Source organism: Fusarium phalaenopsidis (genome assembly GCF_050370095.1).
Source record: "Fusarium phalaenopsidis strain FUZ10S chromosome Unknown contig_32292, whole genome shotgun sequence".
Lineage (NCBI taxonomy): Eukaryota > Fungi > Ascomycota > Sordariomycetes > Hypocreales > Nectriaceae > Fusarium > Fusarium phalaenopsidis.
In genome coordinates, this window is record NW_028145410.1 from 625,156 (window position 1) to 641,538 (window position 16,383).

The 16,383-nt window shown below is 51.5% G+C and overlaps 5 protein-coding genes across 5 annotated transcripts; 4 read left to right on the forward strand and 1 right to left on the reverse strand.

Annotated features, from left to right (window-relative positions):
* Positions 1 to 964: 964 nt before the first annotated feature.
* On the forward strand, positions 965 to 2,200 carry LRP88_04513 (NADH:flavin oxidoreductase/NADH oxidase; the record flags this gene model as incomplete). Its single annotated transcript, XM_083241085.1, has 1 exon — positions 965 to 2,200. The coding sequence occupies one exon, from the start codon at positions 965 to 967 to the stop codon at positions 2,198 to 2,200; it is 1,236 nt and encodes a 411-aa protein (XP_083102233.1).
* A 5,448-nt stretch (positions 2,201 to 7,648) lies between these two features.
* On the reverse strand, positions 7,649 to 9,211 carry LRP88_04514 (cytochrome P450; the record flags this gene model as incomplete). The annotated part of the gene is made up of 1 exon (XM_083241086.1): positions 7,649 to 9,211. The coding sequence occupies one exon, from the start codon at positions 9,209 to 9,211 to the stop codon at positions 7,649 to 7,651; it is 1,563 nt and encodes a 520-aa protein (XP_083102234.1).
* An 811-nt stretch (positions 9,212 to 10,022) lies between these two features.
* Positions 10,023 to 12,107, forward strand: LRP88_04515 (NADPH cytochrome P450 oxidoreductase family protein; the record flags this gene model as incomplete). The annotated part of the gene is made up of 1 exon (XM_083241087.1): positions 10,023 to 12,107. The coding sequence occupies one exon, from the start codon at positions 10,023 to 10,025 to the stop codon at positions 12,105 to 12,107; it is 2,085 nt and encodes a 694-aa protein (XP_083102235.1).
* A 1,191-nt stretch (positions 12,108 to 13,298) lies between these two features.
* LRP88_04516 (uncharacterized protein) lies at positions 13,299 to 14,102 on the forward strand (the record flags this gene model as incomplete). Its single annotated transcript, XM_083241088.1, has 1 exon — positions 13,299 to 14,102. The coding sequence occupies one exon, from the start codon at positions 13,299 to 13,301 to the stop codon at positions 14,100 to 14,102; it is 804 nt and encodes a 267-aa protein (XP_083102236.1).
* Positions 14,103 to 15,432: 1,330 nt separating this feature from the next.
* On the forward strand, positions 15,433 to 16,107 carry LRP88_04517 (uncharacterized protein; the record flags this gene model as incomplete). Its single annotated transcript, XM_083241089.1, has 2 exons — positions 15,433 to 15,755; positions 15,813 to 16,107. The coding sequence occupies 2 exons, from the start codon at positions 15,433 to 15,435 to the stop codon at positions 16,105 to 16,107; spliced, it is 618 nt and encodes a 205-aa protein (XP_083102237.1).
* Between the last annotated feature and the right edge of the window lie 276 nt (positions 16,108 to 16,383).

A 16,383-nucleotide genomic window follows, 5' to 3' on the forward strand; every position in this document is an offset into this window, starting at 1 on the left:
GGATTGGTCCCTTGTACCAGACTTTCCGCAGCAGAGTCAGATGTCTCGGACCCTGAGCACCTATTATGAAGCAAGACACATCCGCTGTCACTTCCTCTAGCCGAGATCGCGGGGTCTCCTCCACTTGTTGTCTCCGCCAAAGATGAGGATTGCATCTTTTCCGCTGCCGACGGCCCGAAGGATCATCCTGTCACTGAGCACTGTGTCTTGCTGAGCGGCGATACGTAGTTTCGGAATTGCCACTTGACCTCGGGATACCGGGTAGCTTTGACATGAGGTACTCAAGTATCTTACTAGAAATGTAGAAAGATGAAAAGTACTAGGGAAATTTTTGTGGCGGCTCAAATGTTCCTACGAGGGTATCTACCTTGAATTTTTCTTTAGCTCGTGGCAGTATAGGCCGCAGCCTCCTAAATCTGGCAACAGCCGCTTGGTTGGTGCGCGACTTACATCCAGAGGTAATGTTTGACAAGGCTTTGTGAGGCAGGCCCTCCAAGAAATAATGTGTCCTATAACTCCACCAAAGCTTCAACTCCTCTCCGCTATTTCATACCAGCTTATCACAAATGCAGTACAGGCTGACATGTTGCCAATCAAGATCCCAGATGGGGTGATGAGAATCGTACAGGGCCAATCAGGGGAATGATCTGCCTGTTCAGTTAGTCGTGAGAGGGGAACTTCTATGATGTGATCGACTGCTGCTCCATGATTTCCGAATACAGCACATCAGGACTGGCTCGCTTCCAGGTTAGGGAGTTACACAACCCAACAGCATTAGTAATCATCACTGGCTCTCTTTCTCGGTGCCTCGGCATGCACATTAGTCATGTATGCAAGGAACCATTGGCCAACCCAACACAAAAACCCAATGGCGCGAATCGTTCGTTACCAACTTCGCCACTAACAGAAACGCCAGCCATTTCTTCTAGCTCTGTGAAGCAGCCCAGAAGCTTAGGTTGCAGCCATGGCACCAGAAAGAATCGAAAACGTTGCCGCCAAGGGCATTTCCTACTACACGCCAGCCCAAGATCCCCCCGCAGGCACGCAGCTCAACGGATCCACCAAGCTCTTCACTCCTATCACAATCCGTGGCGTCACATTCCCCAACCGTCTCTTTCTTTCCCCTCTATGCCAATACTCGGCCGATAATGGCTACGCAACTGATTGGCATCTGACCCATCTCGGCGGCATCATTCAACGTGGCCCAGGATTAGCAATTGCCGAGGCCACAGCCGTTCAGCGATTAGGTCGCAGCACACCCGAGGACCTCGGTATCTGGGAAGATGGTCACATTGAGCAGCTGAAACGTGTCGTCGAGTTCGCGCACAGTCAGAGTCAAAAGATTGGCATTCAACTTCAGCACGCAGGTCGCAAAGGTAGTGGCGTCACACCGTGGTTGAGAGGCAATGGCGTTGCTGTCAAGGAGGTCGGTGGATGGCCAGACGAGATTGTCGCTCCTTCAGCAATTCCTCAAGTCGAGGGAGTCAACCCTATTCCAAAGGCCCTGACCGTGGAGGAGATTGAAGCGCTGAAGACGGCCTATGCAGAGGCTGCACAGAGGGCGGTCAAGACTGGTTTCGATGTCCTTGAGATTCACGCGGCCCACGGATATCTACTCCATCAATTCTTGAGCCCCGTCAGCAACCGCCGGACAGATGCCTACGGAGGAGGTTTTGAGAACAGAACGAGACTTCTCTTGGAGATTGTGGAGCGGATTCGAGCCGTCATTCCGGAAACCACGCCGCTCTTTGTCCGCATCAGCGCTACGGATTGGTTCGAATTCGACGAAAAGTTGAAACAAGAGTTTCCTGAGAGCTGGACTGTTGACCAGTCGGCAAAGCTCGCATCTCTGTTGGCCGACCGAGGTGTTGATTTGGTTGACGTCAGCTCCGGCGGTATCCACGCCAAGTCTGCTATCGCCATCAGGCCAGGTCCCGGTTATCAGGTCCATCTGGCCCAGGCGATCAAGAAGGCCGTGGGAGACAAAGTACTCGTTTCTGCTGTCGGTGGGATCAAGACTGGTACCCTCGCTGAGGAGGTATTGCAGTCTGGTATTGACGTGGTCATGGCTGGGCGGTGGTTCCAGCAGAACCCTGGACTGGTCGATGCGTTTGCTCGGGAACTCGGTGTCGAGGTGAAGATGGCTAACCAGATTGGCTGGGGATTTAGAGGTCGTGGAAAGAAGGCAACCAAGATCTAGAGTTGTCGACTTGCTGATGTATAGAATGCGAAATAGAGTCTTATAGAGTAGCTGAGCTAGATTGTGCTGACCGTTCAGATCCTTTGAACGGCTGATGTATTCGGTTCAACCTCGGCCGAGTAACTTATTTGCAGGTTCTCTCACCGTCTTGGACTTTGGCCTGAGCTTAACCTTCTTTGAATTGTGATTTTACTCGCCATGAACGTATCCTTCGACCCGGTTCGGTGCGCCGAGCTTCATAACCAACTTCTCGCAAAAGCAATCTCCAGGATCCCCGGCGCAGCTCAAGAAGTCAAACGTGACGTGCTGGCGCGATGGAGCGATTTACCGCCGGAGAAACGGCCATTTGACATCCCTGAAGAGGAGCCGCTCTACAAATTTATATCGTTGATTGATAGCTACAAACCCAACGATCTCCCGTTGACAGCCGAGTTCTGCCAGCCCGACCCGTGGTGGTTTGATGACAATTTTCAAGAGTTGGATGACCGACGCATTATTCTGTTGTACGGGGACGAGACCAACACGCCAAAAATAGACGGCGGTCTTTACTTTAACCTTGATACTGACTTGGTCTACTGGACTCGCCTTCGTGGATGTGGCGGATTCCCACCCGATGAGCAATGGGTCTCACTTGAATTAGCTCTTCGAAAGGCGTTGGACATGTGAGAACTCGGCAAGTTCACCTGGAGAGGTGAAACCGGCTGGTACCGGTCTAAAGAGGCGGTTTCCTACGTATCCTGGACACCTCAAGATCTAACTACGACTCTTCGTCTCTGGGAATGCTTACTTGAGGCTATCCAGTCTCGCCTGCCGGAGAGCACACCCAGGTCACCTCTTCTGGAACCCCTCTCCGTCGACCTGGTCAGTAAATTCCAGCTAAGCTCCTTTGCGAAAGCCTTCCTCTGTGCTGCAAAACGCCCGTCTTTCAGGCATGTCGCACCCGGGATCACGGCCTTCACGCCGGAAACTTTTGCCGCCATCTACGGGGCAGAGTCACCCACAAACCGTCGCCTACGAATGGAACCAGAGGGTGGATTTGAGACGATATCACTCATATTACCCTCTACCGCTGGTCCTATAGTGAAGAGCGAGGATCGACACTTGTTTGACGGAGAAGACTATCTCCCGTTGGCTGATACGGCATTGTACGAGCATCCCGGCCTATATACGACTTTTGTGCAGCCCACATCGGACGGGGATGGATCGGATCTAGTCACTGCCCAAGGCGCGATGAATCCAATCCGATTCGATGGGCGCCGGCCGTGGGGACCTGAGGGCAACATGCGACTTGAAGTCATGCTTGATCTTTGGATTGCGCACGTGGTGCATGGGACGTGGGAGGTTAGCCCCGAAGGGATATCTACGCCGGATAGTTAGTTCACGGATAGGCAGACGATAAAAGGTCGAAGGCTGTTGTGGACAGAAGATTGTCGATAAATAACACACATGTACATGAATCGCTCCTTAGAAACCCGACGCTCCAATCACTGCCATGCCTATAATGGGACCATAAGCCAACTCTTGCCATAATCCATCATGATATGTCTCCGATGTCTCCCTTTGGTGCACAAATCTCTCTGACTTGGTTGCTAATTTTTAAGAGGTCGATGGGGGATGGCTTTAGGAGAGAATGAACGTCTCCCTCTCCATCCTCAAGCTCTTTGAGCTGTGAGGACCCACTGAAATCCCTCTCGACGCAGAGGCTGGAGGAGATGCTCGGCGCCGAGGAGCCGTTCAAATTTGCCATGGCCTTTAGCGAGTCAATGCTGGTTGCTCTGTTGGAAGCCTTTGGCTTTGGGATACTTTTGCGGTTGCTTCGGTCTTGCAAACTGGATTTTCTCTTAGTCATAGTCTCCAGAAACTGCATCGTAACATGGACCGAGATTCTTACATTACAGGCGGCGCCGAAGAGTCTTGGACATTGGAGGTTTCGTGGGTCATTGTGGATGATTTGAAGTCTCTGGTGGGAAATTGGAGGTGCAATCTATGACTTGTAATGATTGACGGACAAGGGGAAAGCACCAATAAGACAGGGAGTCAACAGACATTTTATGTTTCACGATGGCCACATCATGTTCCAATTGTGTTGACTGAGAACACAAGTAGTGAAGCCGTCCACACATCTGGCGCATTTCGCCGAGCAACGACACATTTTGGGTCAGCTAGATGAAATCAGTAAGATCCATGTTTAAACCTCGCTCTTTGTTGTCTTTCTAAATCTGCAACCGGAGACCTTTCCATCAAGTTTTAATTCGCAAGGGATTGAACCACCGTCGATGTCCTCTGCAATGTTGGGAGGTCGCGAGATTCGACTTGTTCGATTTGCGAGCCACAATGTGTGTTAGAAGCATGTTTTTACGGTGGATTGTATATTTCCCCGCCACAATGTGTGTCTGGCTCACGGGTTTTCACTGGTCAGCGGTCGTAGTAAGCAACACAATATGTGCGATCAGTGACCACCTGGTCCTTGGCTGAGCCTCAAGTCCAACACAAGTGTAGGTAGCGCCATAAATACGGCCAATTAGGCCCCATATCCACTATAGGGGCGCAGCGACTTACTTTTCTCCACCACAAGGCTATGCCAACCGCGCCAACCAACCCATCACCATCAGAAGCATCCATTGTTAACATGGACAGGCACCAGGGCTCCAGAAGTCAACCTGTCAGGATGATAAGAGGTGTTCAAGCGACCAGGAGCCGAACCAGGAGCCGACCTATCAAACGCGAAACAAACCAGCAAACCCCCATCTGCCCATTTCCCGACGTAGAAACAAGCGATAATGTGTCCACGAGTCCGGACGCAGATCTCCTCGGTCTATCGTCTCCTTGGGGGCCCTCTCGCGGTCTATCATCTATGGAGACGTATCTTTCAGCGGGTCGAGAGATGGTTGACTTGTTCGCTGGGGCTGGAAGCTCCAACCAACCAGCTCCCTCAGAAGGCGATACACCGACACTGCTAATGGGTATCCCATTTGCACTAGAGCCAATCGAAAGCGAAGACGAACCACGGCAATCTGATCTGCAGTATTTTTGTCCTTACCGAGACCGCAATCCTCGCGTCTTTAATGCTTTTGACTTCCCTGGTTGCACAGTTGGTTCATTCAACACAATTTCCGATGTCAGGTTTGTAACTCCGCTTGTGTTGGGCTCAGACGATGAGATCTCTAAGACGGCGTATAGACAACATATCATCGAGGATCATAGATCCAAGGATTTCACCCGCCAGTGTCCGGCGTGTAGTTCGTGGTTCCGAAGCGACACTTCCCGTAACAACCATCTCCGACGCCAGAGATGCTTCCGTCCGCCTTCTATCCTTGTCGATGATTACGATAAAGGGATCAACGAGCCCACAGCAGCACAGTTGGAGACCGGTCCGGTTGGTGAAGGCATGGCGACTTGGAAACACCTATTGGGGATGATATTCCCCACGGCCCCGGGTATGTCTTGTGAGCTGACTCCTACTGATGTAAATCTAACCTACTATGCGATTAGATTTCCAAGCCCCTCCATCCTCCTGTCGCAAGGTGGATGCATCAACTCAGACTGATGCCCAAGAGTCAAATTCGAGGAGTTTGGGAGATGAAGCTTGTTCATCGCGTACCGAAAGTAATGCGAGCAGTCTAGCCAGCGAAATTGGCTCGGTGGAGGTCGAAAGCCATGCTTCCCACGATGTAGGGCGGCCTACTATGGATCGCCATGCAACAATCCCCGACATGACCTCGCCATTGCGTCAAGTAGGACTCGCCAGAGTTCACATCGAAATACTCCCCCTATCGGACCATTACCGGCGTTGGAGGCCCAATACTGGCAATAGTCCTGATGATTCTGCGGATGAAACGGGCAGCGAGGGATTTGAGGATGACCTTTGCCACCTTGAGGCTCAAGAATCTGACGGCCCTCCTGAGCACACCCCAACAAGGACGACAACTGTTGAAAGTGTAACGCAGTCACAGATGTCAGCATCGACAGGACAGCAGACCTTGCCAGTGAGAAGGAATCGGAACAGCGAAGAGGACGAAGGCAATAATGACAAAAGGCGACGTAAAAGGCCACGACAGGAACCTCGAAACGAAGAGTCTACGCAACTACGCTTTGCCTGCCCTTACCAAGAGGCTGAGCGGTGTCAACTTGTTCCACGGCCACTCAAATGCTTTTTGCCCGCGCAGCGCAACCCTAATGGCGGGTGTGCCGATATACGGCGACTCAAGTAAGTGACTTGCTTAAAGTTCGAGCTCAAATGAAGCATACGCCTGACAACTGTTCAGAGACCACATGACTCGGAAGCATATGTCATCATACCGATGTCAACGCTGCTGGCAGTATTTGAATACCAGACGTAAAGCACAAGCGCATCCAGAGAGCAACTGTGTTCTAAAAATAAAGCCGCCTCACGAGTGTTTCATGACTTTGGAGCAAGAAACGGAAGTCGAGAATTGCGGCGGGAAACAACAGTCTGAGGAGGACACCTGGTGGGAACTGTTCAGACTTCTAATTCCAGGCATGGCCGAGCAAGGCGTATCTGATTTGAAGAAATCATATGTCCCTTGTGAGTTGCGCTACAGATCCTATTCTCCCCAATTTACTGAGTAATGCTTCACAGATTACGGCCATGCTTACTCGCCTTTCATCTTGCCACCCCTGCAAGCTCCAGGAGTCCCCTTCCAGCACATGCACATGCAGGGATCAGATCAAGCGGACGGGAGCGGGATATTTCTAGACTCTTTGGGTTCGCCATCTGATGTTTTCTCTGGACTGAGCACCACAGGCGTAGTTTTGCAAAGCGTCGATACCCCCATCTTCACAACAACTATCCCACAGCCACACTCCATATCCATGCCGTCGTTTGAGGGATCGGACATACAATCGACGCCTATTGTAGCCAACCAACAGTCTGACTCGACCGAGCCAAGTGACAGGGCCAACGCGTCGTTGACACCAGCCAGCTCACTTCACCTGGCGCCCATCTCAACCTCCGACACGTCACAAATGCAACAGAATCTCGAGCGCCAGAAGAGGCGAGTCGCAAAGACGGAGAAGGAAAATAGAGCATTACGAGAAGCTATCAACACAAGTCGGGATGAACTAAAAACCGCCGAAGGGATTCTAGACGAGGTACTGAGCATGTATACTCTAGAGGGCGAGGTGTTTGAGCGACTATCACGCGCGGCCGAGATTCTCATGAGTGCCACTGCGCGGTTGTGATGAAAGGTCGAGTTGAGCAAATTTCAAGCGTCGCGGTAAACTGTGCTTCTAATAGATGTATCGAGATAATAACTTGATCAGTTTCACAGGCATTCACTAAACAGCAGGTCATTTCCTTGCTGCTCCTCTCCTACTGATCATGCCGCTCGCCCAGTTACAGCCCCAAAACAACACATAATTTTCTCTAAATCCTCCCTGCCCGCATATTCTCGACGGTCTATGTAAAAACCTTCCAAACCTTCTTCTCTATGCAATTTCTCTTCGCCAAATCTTGATAGGCAGCTGTCCACAGATAATGTTGAAAGCTTCCACCCTCTGCATGTTGAAATCAGGCGAAGGCAGAGCAAAATCGTACCTATGAACCAGCGAAGCTAGGACAACGATCTGCTCAAGGTACGAAATGTTTCGTCCGATACATCCTCGGGCTCCAGTGGAGAAAGGGATGAACAAAGGCTCCATGCGCTTCCGTTCGTTGGGATCCATCCAGCGCATGGGGTTGTACGTCTCAGGGTCAGGGAAGATCTTGGGATCGCGATGCGTGGCGTATATAGTCATGTTGACGGATGTGTCTCCAGGAATCCATTGGTCAAGGATTTGAGCACCTTCAGAAGGGGTTCGGCGCGGGAGACCGGCTGAGGTTGGTGGGATGACACGGAGGGACTCGTCGATGCAGGCTTTGAGGAAGGGGAGATCCTTGACTTTGTCGTAGGGCGCGATAGCTTCATCTGGTTCGAGCACACTGTCGAGTTCTTGTCGGAGATGCTGGAGGTGCTGCGGGTGCTTGATGAGGAGTTCCAGAGTCTGAGTAAGAGCGATGGCAGTAGTGTCGGAGCCAGCGTTTATGATGGCACCAATCTCAGACACGATCTCACCCCATTCAAGGTTGTTAGGGCTACCAGTCTTGTCCTCCATAAGGCAAGAAAAGAAGTCATCCAACTCCTCGCCAGCCTCAAACCGTCGAAGTCTCTCAGCCGCCTGGTGATAGTAGATATCATCCCAAGCCTTGGCAGCATCCCACATCTTCTGGTATTTGCCGGGGATAGTCTTAGTAAGCCACTTAACCCATGGCCAGAGGGTGTAGTCCCACACCCAGACGGCCTGCGCAAGGGCATTTTGGTCTCTGGCATCTCGGTATCGACCGCGGTAGCGGGTTCCGTCACGCTTCTCAGCTGGGACTTCATCGGTGCCGGTGTCTAGAAGATCCATCTTGGCAGACAGGGTGATGTAGCAGATGGCCTCGGTGGTCCACAGGTTGATCCAATGGCTGAAATCAAGGTTGACATCTTGAGGATCCGGGATCGAGCCCTTCAACGGAGCAGTGCACTTGTTGTCAAAAGCGTCAAAGAGTCGCTTAGCAGTGTAAGCAACCTTGTACTCCCACTTCTCGAGGTTCTTGATTGCAAAAGCGGCTGAGAGAAGACGTCTCTTGCGGGAGTGATCGGGCTTGTCGACGACATCGAAGAGATGACGGTGGGAGCCAGAAAGAACATTATAGTTGTCATCCTTGATGCACTTGGTGTTGTGGCCGTAAATCGCCTTCACGGCGCGAGTGTCGCCAAAAGACAACGAGTTGGGGCCGATTCTCAGAATAGGCTCGCCCGTCTTCTTGTGGGCTTCGTACAAAGATCGAGAGCGGAAGCCCTGGGAGGAAGTGTAACAGTGTCGAAAATCGGTGATGCCTGAGAGAAGAGCATAGTTGGGGTACTTGCGAAGACCCTTGGGATCCAAGAAATAGACAACAATGGGCCTAACAATCAAGTAGGCAAAGGCCAGTGTGCCCACAACGCCCAGAGCGATGTATCCCAACATGATGGCGAGATTCCAAGGCTTGAGTCTTGAAGAAGTGAAAGATGAAGATCGATGAGGTTGTCTGAGGTTGAGACTAGACTCGTCGTGTCCGTCTCTTATACCTAAGCCTCGAGCTGCAAATCGCGACTCCAATGAGCCCGATGACAACACAAGCGATAAGATGCGGGGGATAATACCGAATCTAGAGGATGGCCATTGAGAAGAGAGATGACAAGCAAAATGTGATGGATATAATTAGTGAGCCTCTCGGTGGGGGAACAGGAGTTTGCGGGGAACACTAGCTTGATCAAGACAGCCGCCGCCGAACTCTACGTTTTCCGGCAATACTAGAATCTGAAACTTTCACCCTCGGATGGAGGAAATCAACTTTATTGTAGCTTTGGGTAATTTTGGGCGATGTTTGTGCCTGGCTAGAACAGTCATTTGATGCACAACTTCTTATGGGGCTGTCTTGGGTGCTGCAGAAGGGCGATCACGCTGGAGAAAGGTGGTTGCCACTAGTCGATCGGGGGCGTCGGTGTCGGCGAGTTATCACCTATTTTGGAATGGTAGCGCCTCGGTTGAGTCTGCGCAGTGATCTTATTCGTCAGATCGACTCGGCGAATCTTTGCCCCTTTCGGGTTCCCCTACGATCGCTCTTCAACTCCAGGTTATGAGATACGGATTGCGGGGTGGCTAGGTTCACGGCATTTGTATATCAAACCCCATGGAAACAGTTGAAGTCAAGTCAGTTCAAGGCATATCGCCCTCGTCGTCCATCCCTCTTTTCATTTCCTCCTTCAGCGTTGTTCTTCTCTTTCTTTTCGTCAGCATGGCTGCATTCAATTCCAACACCACGCAAGTCTTGACAGACGCCATCGAGTCTCTGTCAAAGAACCTCAGCCATGACGACTATATTCTCCTTCCCCTGGTCATCTTGGGAACTGTCTTTGTAATTAACAAGGGTAGCATCCTTCCCAAGAAAGATCCCCTCTATCACATGTGGTTTCAGCGTCCTCAAGCAGCTCATGGCTCTGGGGTTGAAACCACAAAGCGATCGCGCAATGTTGCCGATCTCATCAAAGAGGCTAACGCCGACTTGACCATCTTCTGGGGCTCCCAGTCTGGCACTGCTGAAGGCTTTGCCCATAGACTTGCTCGGGAAGCCCATCAACGCTACAAGCTCACGGCAGTGGTGGCAGACTTGTCTGACTACGATGCCGAGTCTGTTTCTCTCATCCCAAGTAAAACACTTGCCATCTTCATCATGTCCACATACGGAGAGGGCGATCCTAGCGACAACGCCCAAGACTTTGTCACCTGGACCCACTCTGCCTTCAGCATCAGCCTCGATCACTTGAAGTTTGCTGCCTTTGGTTGCGGAAACTCCAACTATCGGTACTTCAACAAGACCATCGACGAGGTGGTTACCACTCTTGTCAAGTTCGGTGCTATCCCCCTAGTGCCCACCGGCAAAGGCAATGAAGCCACACGAACAACTGAGGAGGACTTTATGGACTGGAAAGAGACTCTCTTCTCCACTCTGGCAACCGAGCGTGGCCTGAGCGAGGTTGAAGCCGCCTACGAGCCCGAAGTGGAGGTTATTGAGGGCGAGACGATCCCACACGAAGAACTTCATCTCGGAAATCCTTTCCACAGGACCACCTCCAAGGCCGGGGCAACGAATTCGGATATTGTGCCAGCCTCGGTGGTTGCACGTACTGAGCTTGCGCGATATGCTGAACAAGACCGTTCTTGCATTGAGATCAAGGTCGACCTAACGCCTCATTTACAGGTCAAGTATAAGACCGGTGATCACATTGCAGTTTGGCCCGAGAACTCTCCAGAAGAAGTCGATTCTCTCCTTCGCATCCTCGGTCTCGAGACGAGACGATCCAACTCCATCCGCATTAACGCCAAATCCGGCTATGACGATCCCAAGGTGCCCGAGACGACAACCATCGAAGCTCTGTTCCGCCACTACTTGGAGATTTGCAGTCCTGTTCCTCGAGAAACAGTCTTGTCTCTTGCGCGGGTGGCACCCAGTAGTATTGTCAAGAAGGAGCTCCAGGCCATCAGCAAGGACAGGGAGACTTATGCTGCATTCTTGAACGCCAACTATCTGACCTTCTCCCGGCTGCTGGCATACGCTTCGTCTTTTGACTCCTCCATTTCCTGGACAGATCTTCCGCTTTCGTTCGTTATCGACTCTCTTCAGCCCATGCAGCCACGACTCTATTCTATCTCAAGTTCCAGGATCACCTCTCCTCGCCAAGTCACTCTCACAGTCTCTGTCAAGCCCTCCATGCTCGTTGGAAAAACCGATATTCGCATCCCAGGAATTACCAGCTCTTTCCTCTCAAGGACAACTTCCAGCGACGATATGGCTGCCACTCAATCCACCCTGCAAATTCAGATCCGACCATCCCCTTTCAAACTCCCAATCAACGCCTTGACTCCTCTGGTGATGGTTGCAGCGGGAACGGGAATTGCCCCATTCCGGGCGTTTGTGCAGGAGCGTGCAAGACTCGCATCTGTCGGTCGGGAGGTCGGGAAAATGGTTCTCTTTTTTGGATGTCAAAACGAGTCTGACTACTTATACTCTCAAGAATTCCAAGAGGCAACCTCTGGTCCATTGGCAGGGAAGCTTGAGTTGGTACTGGCATTCTCTCGAGCGGGTGGAAAGAAGACATATGTCCAAGACAAGGTTCTTCAGCGCCAAGAAGAGGTTTTGGCTCTGTTGCAAGACCAGGACGCGGCATTCTACATCTGTGGTGCTGCAACTATGGCCAAGGATGTTGGGGGTGTGCTGGGTGAGGCTATCAAGCAGAAGAATGACTGGTCTGATGTCAGGGCGGAAAGCTGGCGGGCGGAGAAGAAGAAAGGAAACCGTTGGTTTGAGGATGTTTGGAGTTGAGCATCAGGTACCTACAAGAGACGAATGGAGACTGAAAATGATATGGCCCATGTTTAATAGCACACACTTTGGATGCGAAGCACCATAGATATTTACATTACAAATGCTTTGCTGTACTTGCCTTTGCCTAGTAGGTACTTCGAGTTGCTGACCTTATAAGCGTCTTTCTTTCAATATTCGGGATTTTGCTTCGCTTTCGCCTTTCTGTTACCATCCCTCATTCCAAATAACAAAGACATACTGGCAAACAGGCCAGGGCTTCCAACTCGCTTCACATGCAACTCCAGACTCCCTTGATCCCGTCTCAGCCACCATATCCTACATAGACTTTGCACTATTTCTTTGCCACCAGGAGTTTGCCTTAGTGCAGATATCCAGGGCGCATGTGGGCCGGAACCTCCATTACCAGTCTGGCAGTGTTTGACACTGCTCAAGTCGGTTTGAACAAGCCGTGTTCATATTTGCTAAATGATGTCATTTTATTGTTATTTGGCCATTGCATTCACTTTGATTCTATAGATCCTGAACATCCTCTAAAGGGTGAATCATGAGCGTGCATTCTCCATTTTCCCGAACCTTGTCCTCTTCACCCTCCTCACCTTCACCCTCATCTTCATCCCTCACCTGTCACACTCCATCGAAGCTCTCTTGCGACCACCAAAGCACGACCACCAGCGCTTCGCGGGCGCAAAAGCCTGGTTCTCGGGTCTTGTCCAGCCTTTGAGGTTATCTCGCAGCTCTTGTCCCTTCATTTTCTCGCTGGGCTGTCACGCCTCGCTGCATCCACAGCCAGACTCTCTGAGAGGCTAGAGAGGTTTCTCCTCCAGCCTCGCCGTTGGTATACCCATCGCTTCCTCTCGCCTTCTACATCAACTTACTGACCATTGAATAGCGCCTAACGCTTTGCACCCCTTGAGCCACCCTACCTCACGACATCTCGCCCAACGCCTTGTGTGCACAAGCACTCCTCGCTCGTCACAGTTCCGGTATGCTTCCTTAGCTCTTGTTTCTTTCTACCAACATACACTAACTGAGAGCAACCGTTAGTCGCGTGCGTTACACTCCCGATCCCACGACAAGCCACCCAGCCCAATTCCCAGTTTAAGGTATGCTCATGTCCTCCTTCACTAGCACCGAGTCCCTTGCCCTAATGCATGATGATAGTTTTCACCCCCGAAGCCCTTGCCCGAAATGTCCGAGTCATCTTCGTCCTCTTTCATCCGACCGGGACTGGAAGCCGACCGGCAGGAAAAGATGCGCCGACGATTGGTATGGCTCCGTGATATCGGCGTGATGGGCAAGGTCCATATCGATGTGCAGCCCGACGGACTGCCTGGGCTTCACGGAATGCCCGAAGAGGATGTGATGAACTTTCTCCCTTCAGTAACGGGTCCTGAGTTGGTAGCGCTTGCCCTGAGAGATACCCGAAACCATCCCTTGATGGGCGGACCGATTACCATCCTCAAGGGTATAGGCCCCAACACGCATGTGGCCTGGAAAAAAGCTCTAGAACGGCAGGAAGCACTCTGTGCCTCCAACACCACAGCGGCCGCTTCTGATGTCAGGGCCATCTTGGCAGACGCCCGGGGGAGCTACGGGGCTGATTACGATGAAATCATTCGTTTTATCTGCCTGGCCCAGGACGACTCCAGCTACGTTCTATGCCGGAAGGAGCCAGTGGTTCCGTGTTTAGTTCGCTGCATGGCACGCATGTTCGGAGTTGAGGCCCCTCTCGAGTCTGACGAGAATTGGTGGGCGACGGCTCGGGAACACGTTGAGTTGGGGAACGACGAGAGATCTTTCAGCTTGATCGACATGGCTTGGCGACGATTGCGTCAGACTCGCCGACATTTCGAGAGAGATGGCCTCGATGAAAAGGCGTTGATTGGGGTCCGAAAGGTCGTCGACCTCGTTGACGAGTTCATCGAGCGTGACAAGAACGAGACGGTCTGCGAGCTGATGGAGGAGGCCGTGTTTGGGCCCCTTCGCGGTTGACTCAATCACAAGGTCATAGGATCTCCCTGGCTTGTATGCCAACCTCTCAATGGCCCTGGAAGCCCATCAATGGGTGGAAGCTAGAAACGGTTGAGGACAAAGTGAGTGGAACTTCAAGCGCGAGACAGGAGAGATCAAGAGGGCAGTGGTCTTGCAAGACACGTGCCTCAATGGGGATTATTTTGGACGTCACAATGCGGCTGGGTAAAGGTTTTTCTTAACTAGCATCTGCCAGTTTAGCTATCCCATTCAACGAGATGCGATATTGATTCTTATCCCATACTTTTTGTGCACTAAACTAAGTCATTGATAGCATATAGACAGAGTTTCTCGGATCAAACAGATAACACACCTCCCTTTCTTCAAATAGCATCCAGAATGCCCACGATGGGCTCCAGTCAGAATGCATTGAGCCGTTGACCTCTTCTCATTCATAGCAGTACTGACTCCAGGCTCTCCGTCTCAGTATCAATGAGGGCATCATTCCATCTCTCGGGATCCGGGACGCTGGTTGGGGCCCCCATTGAGAACTTGATGACGCGTCGAGTTACCCAGTTCAACCATCCCGAATCTCGAACCAGTTCTGAGTGTTATGTTCGCGTTTGCCAGATATGGACATTTACTGTTTCACCTTTTCGTATTCTCTCTGATTCTATGGATCCTAAGTCTTCCCTAAATCCCAAATTCTCTGGTTATTCAAACCCTCTCCTCTCCTTCTCTGGCTTCATCTTCCTCCTTCACCTTCTCAACTCTGTCGCACCCCTATTGCGACATCTCAACATCATCACCAGCGCTCTAAGGCCTCTGAAAGATCAAGTCTCTGGATCTACTCAACCTTCACAGGTAATGTGCTTCCTTTTTTTGTTTAATTCCTCTCAAGGCCCTGGCACCATCCCTCCTTCAAGGTCAAGCCTTCAGAGGTGCCCAGGAGGTTCCCCACCCTGGCCTCCAAGGCTGACCTTCTCCTTGCCCCGTCTCTGAGGCCCCGTCACCTTCTCAAGCCTCCCATGTCTCCCTACTTACCCTTGTCTATCATTAGGATACACATCTAGGGCCTTGCGCTGCACAAGTCAGTCTACATTACAGCACTCGCCCAGCACCTGCATTGTGTACCTGTCGTTTCCCCTGTATGGCTCCTCCGGTGTTTTTTCCTCACTCAAGGCCCATTTACTGATAATCGGCATAGGTTAGGCACACTGCGCCTCCCATCAGCCCCATTGGAGGCCAAGCCCAACACCCACTCCAGGTATGTTCGAGGCTTCCTTCACTAATCTTAAGGCGCTTCTTCTAGTCCATAGTCACATCTAACGCAATCATAGTCCTTGCCATCATGTCTGGGACTTCCTCTACTACTCCCCAGGGACTTTCAGGTTTTGGCAACCACCCTGCTGTGTCTCGAGCATGGCTAAAGCACATGGTCACCATCCTAGAGACCCGAGGCCAGCTCTCACATGTGGCCTGGAAAAGGGCCTTGGACGAATTTCGAAAGCTACTTCTCCTTCCCCAAGATCCTTCTGCGTTTGCTCCTCTGCACATTTTGAGCGTAGCCAAGAAGGCTTACGATGAGGATTTCGAGCATTTCGGGGACTTCATCCACCAAGTGGAGGCAAACCCGATGCTCCTTGTGAACAGGCAGCGTCCAGTCAGTGCTTGGTCAGCCCAATGCATGGCGCGTATGGTTGGTTTCGAAGCCAGCCACTAAGACGACAGCGAGTGGTGGATGACGAGTGGCATGAAGGTTTGGATTGAGAACCTCGACGACGATGTTTACTTTCGCATTCATTACGCCCGGCGTCGATTCCTCCAAGCCCACGAGCTTTGCTACTCGCTAGATGACACTGAAAAGGGACGCGAAGTTGCTTGCAAGGGCCTTCATCACATGAAGGCCTTTGTCCATCTACACCAGAACGGGCGGGTGCTTGCGCAGGTCGGGAACCACATTGAAGAACTTCAAAAGTTCATTCGAGACAAGGGCCTTGGAGGGTGTCTACCCTCGTTTTACTAACATCTCTGTCGCATATCAAGTCCATGGGCCTTCAGATGGGGATATCGCAGGTTAGGATGGGGTTAAAACTGGTGAAGGCGGGAAAAGAACGCGAACGATGAGGTATCTGGTTGGTCATGGCAAATGGACTGACATTAAGGCCCTTCTCCCCATAGCCCTCCCACCTAAGATAATTGAGAACAAATGATCTTGGTACTGGCCTTTTTGCGTTGTCATCGGGTTCAAATCAGAGCCGGCCTTCTTGGGCATTTTCAAAGTGAACTCGCACGCAAATTG